Source organism: Ostrinia furnacalis, unplaced genomic scaffold (assembly GCF_004193835.3).
Source record: "Ostrinia furnacalis isolate ACB-3 unplaced genomic scaffold, ASM419383v2 OfSCF4908, whole genome shotgun sequence".
NCBI classification, from domain to species: Eukaryota; Metazoa; Arthropoda; class Insecta; order Lepidoptera; family Crambidae; genus Ostrinia; species Ostrinia furnacalis.
The window spans coordinates 39,508-47,003 of NW_021135147.1; the positions used below are offsets into that span (position 1 = coordinate 39,508).

General features: G+C 42.5%; 1 protein-coding gene across 1 annotated transcript in view; it reads right to left on the reverse strand.

Annotated features, from left to right (window-relative positions):
- Positions 1-3,566, reverse strand: part of LOC114360152 (transmembrane protease serine 9-like) — a 7,565-nt gene extending 3,999 nt beyond the window's left edge. Inside the window, exons 1-3 of the mRNA XM_028314732.1 lie at positions 3,375-3,566; positions 2,452-2,553; positions 963-1,105 (exon numbers count right to left, since the gene is read on the reverse strand). Of these exons, the coding sequence (XP_028170533.1) occupies positions 963-1,105; positions 2,452-2,553; positions 3,375-3,540 (411 nt within the window). The 5' untranslated portion in view covers positions 3,541-3,566. The remainder of the gene's footprint in view (positions 1-962; positions 1,106-2,451; positions 2,554-3,374) is intronic.
- Between the last annotated feature and the right edge of the window lie 3,930 nt (positions 3,567-7,496).

Here is a 7,496-nt window from a genome sequence, read left to right on the forward strand (position 1 = left end):
GTATTGATGAGTATTTTAATTCTATATAGTAATCGGGGTCTAATGATGGAGCTGGAAGGTAATTCGCAATAAAACGACACAATCGCGTCAAGTTTGGGTTTGGTTCAATTTTAATTTCTGTGATGGGTCTGGGTGTTAATATGTATAATAAGTTTGTATTTACAAAAAAAATAAAATAAATAAGTATGTTTATATCCGTTTTCTAGTGAGCGGACGCTGTGAATGTACGTCACACGGGGTCACGTGACCGTCGGCGGGACTCAATATTTAAGCGAACTTTGAATGCCTATAAAATCATAACTACTGGGTATTTTTGAATGAAATAAAAACTAATGTATTTGTAAATGTAAAAGCTTAACTGTAACATAGGTTTCAAGTGATTTTGCATACCTAGTAACATTCTCAATTAATGAAATTCGATAAATTTTTTTTTATGCTAGCCAAGGCAGGTATTTGACCGCAATCGATATTTTAAATTACCGCGACCAAAATCAAAAAAAAATCATCAAGCTTGTTGAACGTCCGATCCAATCCGCTTGAAAGAGTAACAAACATTCGTCTATCTTCACTCAAACCTAGCTTTCGCGCTTACGATTACGAATTCCCTGTCACTATTGGTACACAATGTACTATCGGCCACAGTGTTAACTGTCCATTTCCATTTTTGCTCTCGCTCCCATCAAATGGTGATTCTTTGCGATAAAACGAGACGACATGAGCGGCAATGGGTATTTATAACATTATTGTCCATAATAAAATTCTACATTAATGACAATTAAATAGTGGCATACGGGGGGATGGGCGGTGGGGGCGGTCCGCCCCGGGTGCCAAGCATCAGGGGGTGACAACAGTCGCGCAGATTAGTACTCACTGACGCATCTGCATGGCAAGGACAATCATGATATGTCATGAGAGGGGGGGGTACAGATATAAAGATAGCTCATTCGTTCTAAATAACTCACGTGGCAAGTGGACTGGCTGGTGACGTTGTAGGAGCGCGTGCACACGGCGTTGTCGGTGATAAGGGCGGTGCCGAACGTGCCCTCGCACTGCTCGTTGTCGATGCCTCGCAGGTACACCCAGTTCAGGTTGACAGGCACGCTGCCTGCGGATAAAGATTAAAAAGATACAGGGTGTGGTTTTGTACAACAACGCCCAGCTCAGGGGTTGTAAAGCCTGGTCCGTGAGCACGTAGAATCCCGTCCAATGACCCCAAGCGTAATTATGTTGCTGTCGCGCTCTCACACTCACTGCGGGCGCCTTTCGCACAGTCGCGACAGCAACATAATTACGCGCAAGCGATAGGGATGGGTAGCGTGGGGTCATTGGACGGGATTCTACGTGCTCACGGACCAGGCTTTAGTATGTTACACACAACGCTGCCACGAAATTCCGATCGACCAGCAGATCAAGCGCCGCAAGTGGAACTGGATTGGCCACACTCTCCGAATTGATCCCGATCACATCCCCAAGCAGGCTCTGGATTGGAACCCCCAAGGAAAATGCAAACGTGGTCGCCCCAAGCAAACTTGGCGGCGCACTGTAGCAGACGAGAAAATCGGCAAGACCTGGAGCGAGATCAAGCGCGAAGCTCAAGACCGAACGCGATGGAGGACTGTTGTGGACGCCCTCTGCCCCATCTAGAGGACATAGGACCTTAAGTCAAGTATGTTACACGACACAAATCCATGAAATCAGAAAAATGGTATCATTACGAGCGAGCTATCGGACTTTCCCTCTGCTCTCCCGGCCGCATGTGTCCGGTAGTGTAGCGGGGCACGCGGGGGTGGTGCGGGCGGTAACAAGCGCCGTCTCGAAAGTTTTAGGAGACGTCTAAACAAGGTTTTTTTGCTAATAAAGTAATAGTTAAAATTGTATTTATATTTTTCTTGTAATTACTTTCATGTGTACTACCACTCCTGAGATGGGCGTTGTTTCAACAAACCACACCCTGTATAAACTTTATTTATTTTCGGCATTTTTTAAAATCCACAACGAGGTAGCTCTTGGCCTTCAACTCACTGATGGAAACAGGACTATCCCACCTCTCGTTCCCACCGCTGCAACTCCTGTGTAGCCAGGATCTACAGCTTGACCGCCAACAAAACCCAACCAGTGAAAGCCACGCTTGTCCCGGGGGAAAGTTAAACTGTCACTGGACCCGCAACGAAATTAATCAGAAGAACATAGCAGGAGTTGAATAGTCGAACATAGTCGAAGTTGTTAAATAAATAGGGTCCTGTGGCTGAAATGAAGATGATGATGAAATAGATAGGTTTCCATACCATTCATTTGCATGATTTTTACAACAACTGCTTGGAAATATTCCATGTTGTGTATACATGCTTTGGGATAATGTCTGGTTTTGCTTTTTATTTCATATTGTCATTGTATTGCTTAGGACATTGTCCTGTTTTGTATACGTAATAAAATAAATAAATAAATAAATACCCCCAGTCATGGTGACTCCGTGGCCGCTAGCGATGAGCTTCTCTCCGTCGTAGTTGCGGAGAGCGTCGGCCCGTGGTGCGATGCGGATCGGCTGCGTTAGCCCTGTGGGACAATAACAATCATTTAATTATTTAAATCAAGACACCGCGATGCAGCTTTTGCGTTGAACGGCACAGCGCCATCTAGCGGCAACTAACTTTACAATGGATTATAATTTGATTCTCAACAGCTATTAGCTTACGCGTAACATTGTAAGTTTGTGTCCTAAATTGTATCACAAAATTCTAGTGATACAATTTAGGACTAGAGACTAGCTCAAATGCGGCCTGTACTCAAAGCTCAGGCCGCATTTGAGATCTTTTTGTATGGTGTCACTTTAGGGTACCGCTGCAACGTGTATAAAAAAAAAGGATTGAAACCTTCATAGTAGTAGCAATACATCGGATCATACGCATACTATGTTGTGATCGGGTAGAATTATTTCCTGAACTAAGCAGGCCATGAGAATAAATCGACAGTACCTACTTAAGTATTTTTATGAGTATTCTCTTTCAAATTCGACGTTTTAAGCAGGACGTTAGTCTGCGTTTGGGAGACCGCACACTGTTGGTAATTGTTTGTCATTTTGATTCCAACGCAGTTGTGATACAATTTTCAGTGTGCGGTCCTGCAAACGGACGACAAATGTCTGTCCGAAGAAATCAGACCTTTTGAAAGAGCTCTTAAAGCTAGTGTAAATCAAATCAAATCAAAAATCAAAATTATCTTTATTTGTTTAGACTAATTAAATTAGTACTTGCAAATCGTCAAATGATCTTTTTTTGCTCTACCAGCGCTTCGAGACAAACATTTGGCAAGTGCTGAGAAGAAGCGCCGCAACAAACTCAGTCACCACTGTCTGCAATGTATTTGTATTCACTTACTTGTGTAGGGTATGTCGACCGGCGCCTTGACCAGCGAGATGTCATTGGGCTGCACCACGAACGCGGCCAGCTGGTCCACGAACGACGGGTAGTTGTACCACTCCGTCGTCTCCACCGCGAACTCCGGGTTGGCCACCTGGATCACGCCCGCGCGGATCAGGATCATCGCTCGTCTGAGGGTAGGTGAAGATTTTATTAATTTCCACGCGCAAGATACGAAGAAGTTTGCGAGCTGTGTTTAAATTGCTTTAACAATGCTTTTTTTCACTTATCTATAAGTATAGTCAGCGTCAAATAGTTAGTGATACCCAGTGGCCAAAAAAATTACAACACAATTTTAGTCAAATTGTAAAAAATACTTCGTCGTCGTCGTCTCAGCCAAATGACGTCCACTGCTGGACAAAGGCCTCCCCCAAGGTTTTCCACAATGAATACTTACTTTTTGCGAAATTTTTTGCTTTACAAACACTACAGAAAACTGCGTAAGCGCATAGCTTAAAGTATAAATGGTATAATCTACAGTTCTAGCGCTTGCCTCGGTCATTGACATTTCATGACGCGTTTTACTCCTTAGTTCGTAAAATCTGTTGTTTGATATCATGTTGATAGATGGCGTTTCACGGCTTCCCCCGCATGAATATTTACGAACGTCAAAAACAGTAGTTTGTCCAGCACTGTAGATTTTAACCAATGACGATAGATTGCGCTTTTTAGACACGTCTTATTTATTTATTGAAATTTATTTGTCACATATCGTCATAAATTATAGCCTATAATTATGTTAATCTGGTTTATAAACAATAATACTGTAAACTTTCAACAAAATCCGTTCAGTAGTTTTTGAGTGAAAAAGTAACAAACATCCAGACATCCAAACTTTCGCATTTATAATATTAGTAGGATTGTTGTACGTCGCCACTAATGACAATAATTTTTTTCCCATTTATCCTCAGTAGGGACATAGTCAGTGTCCACAACCGGGAATAGACGGACTGCGGATACTATGCGGTATCCACGAATTACCTCAGCCTGTGCCTTAGTGATATTATGCGTTGCGCTTTTTTTAACAGTAGGATGCTCCACGACTACACAGCACTGTGCCATACTCGAGCCCCATATAGGACCATATTTTATAATGCGCGACGCAAAAGTATAGTCAGCGACTCAGTGCAGCCGGGCCTCCGAGATTAGGCATCAACCGGCTTAGTGCGCCGGCGCTAGCCAAAAGCTTAGGGGTGAGACGATTCAAGTGACCGTCAAATGACCACTGTCCAACTAACTACAATCCGAGGTACCTACCGCAAAGTATTTCCGACTGTAATATGGCAGAGCATTCCTATTAACTGTTCTGTAACCACCTATTTATGGCAAACAAATTATTAGTATTATTCCTCTTTATAATATTAGTAGACATACATACATAACTTGCTGTTCCAAATTTTAATAACTTAATTTTATTTTTCATTACGTCTGAAATACNTTCTATTTATTTATATTATCGGGCAGACAGTGGTGACTGAGTTTGTTGCGGCGCTTCTTCTCAGCACTTGCCAAATGTTGGTCTCGAAGCGCTGGTAGGGTAAAAAGATTATGAGACATGTAGAGGCTCCTTAAGAGCAAAACGACGATTTGTAAGAACTATTTATTAGTCCAAACAAATAAAGAAATTTTGACTTTGATTTAAAGTAAATAAATCGTGATTCTGATTCTGAAAAACTTAATATTATTACAACTTATAGTTTTTATCATTGCAACTTATAATTTTGTTTGTATCAGTTTTCTGGTGTCCATTTATACAACCTGTCCCAAAATTCAACTTTATAGTCGGCTTATGCCGGCGCCGTAGGGTCGACATGGTCATCATGACTACTTTAGGAAAAATAAGAAAAAAAATATATCTTAATTATTTTTTAAATTACACAATAAATATTTTATATGTGACCTAAGTGTACCTTCGTTCGTTTCAGCCGAAAGACGTCCACTGCTGGACAAAGGCCTCCCCCAAGGATTTCCACAAAGACCGGTCCTGCGCCGCTTGCATCCAGGTACCTCCCGCGACCTTCACCAGATCGTCGGTCCACCTAGTGGGAGGCCTGCCCACGCTACGTCTTCCAGCTCGTGGTCGCCACTCAAGAACTTTCCTGCCCCAGCGGCCATCAGCTCTTCGAGCTATGTGCCCCGCCCACTGCCACTTGATTTTAGCGATTCGGCGGGCTATGTCAGTCACTCTGGTTCTCCTACGGATCTCCTCATTTCTGATTCGATCACGCAGGGAAACTCCGAGCATAGCACGCTCCATCGCTCTTTGGGTGACCTTGAGCCTTCTTATGAGGCCCATAGTAAGCGACCACGTCTCAGAGCCATACACCATCACTGGCAACACACACTGGTCAAACACTTTTGACTTGAGACACTGCGGTATTTCGGACGTGAGAATTTCGCGAAGCTTCCCGAACGCTGCCCAGCCGAGTTGGATTCGACGATTAACCTCTTTCTCGAAGTTGGACCTACCTAACTGGACTGTTTGTCCCAGGTATACATAATTGTCAACAACTTCGAGTGTAGTGTCTCCAACCTTCAGAGGAGTGGGTACAACACGGGCATTTGACATAATTTTTGTCTTGTCCATGTTCATTTTAAGACCCACTTGTTGAGAGGCTCTACTGAGGCCATCGAGCATTGTGTTTAGGTCCTCCACGGTCTCAGCCATGACTACGATATCGTCCGCGAAACGAAGGTGGGTGATATACTCGCCGTTGATATTTATGCCGAATCCGCTCCAGTCCAGAAGCTTGAAAACATCTTCCAGGGCGGTGGTGAACAGTTTCGGAGATATGACATCTCCCTGTCTCACCCCTCGCTGCAACTGGATAGGTTTCGAGTTCTGATCCTGGAGGCGGACCGACATTGTGGCGTTTTCGTACAAGCCCTTCAGCGCTTCGATGTATCTATAGTCAATTTGGCACCGTTGGAGAGACTGTAGCACTGCCCAGGTCTCGATCGAGTCGAAGGCTTTTTCATAGTCCACAAACGCCAGACAAAGTGGCTGATTATACTCCTCGGTCTTCTGTATAATCTGCCGTAGCGTATGTATGTGGTCTATGGTACTAAAGCCTTTTCGGAAACCGGCTTGTTCGGGAGGCTGGAAGTCGTCGAGCCTGCGCACAGAATAATAATAAGTACTACGTACAGAAGTTTTACTTCGCGAAGGTATTTAAAAAAATGTATGCTCAATGTCATTAACAATATGGTGTAATTTAGCCTGTCTCAAGAGTCAAGCACCGTTTTGTTGACAAACGTCAGTGATCGGCACTGCGCCGAAGCTATAGGGCTGACTTCGGTAAAATGATGTGACGTGAGGTGCCAAACTGCGGAAAATGGCGGAGGAAATACATGATTTAGCATGAATTATCATGAATAATATTAACTACTTATTTACCTCTCAGTGTCTTGAGGCAACTTAAAAAAGTACATTCTGTGTTTTTATTATTATTTAGGCAGTTAAATACTGCACAGTATTTAGTACACCATTTTCTTTATTTTCTTCCATCATACACAAGAATACGCGTGCGTGAGTCAATGTTCGCTCGTATGTGAGGCCTTGTCGAATAGTATCCTGTAGGTGGGCCAACGTGTGTGTTTTGTTTTCGATGTAAACTAGCGGAGATGAACAGGCCTGGTTTGACCTTGTTATTATCAAATCTATGTGACAAATTGACATACTAATATGTAATATTAAATTCTATCTACTAAATTTGACATTGTTAATTATTATTGTGACATTTAATTTAATTCTTTTGTATAATTTCTTGAATCACGAAAAATTGATTCTGTTGCATGCCGATATGGTATGATGTAGCTGAACAATATGATTTTTTATGTGACCTATATGTACCTACATTATCAGGGTGTCCACTGCAAATGTTCGAAAAAATTCCCTGACTTTTCCCTGACTTTCCCTGACAATTTTTTCAAAATTCCCTGACCAACTATGTATACAACGTGTCCCAAAATTCAAGGATAAGCCGACACCACAGGATGGACATAGTCGTGACTGCTTTAGGAAAAATAAGGAAAAAAATCTATCTCAATTATTTTTCAACTTACACAATAAATTATGAA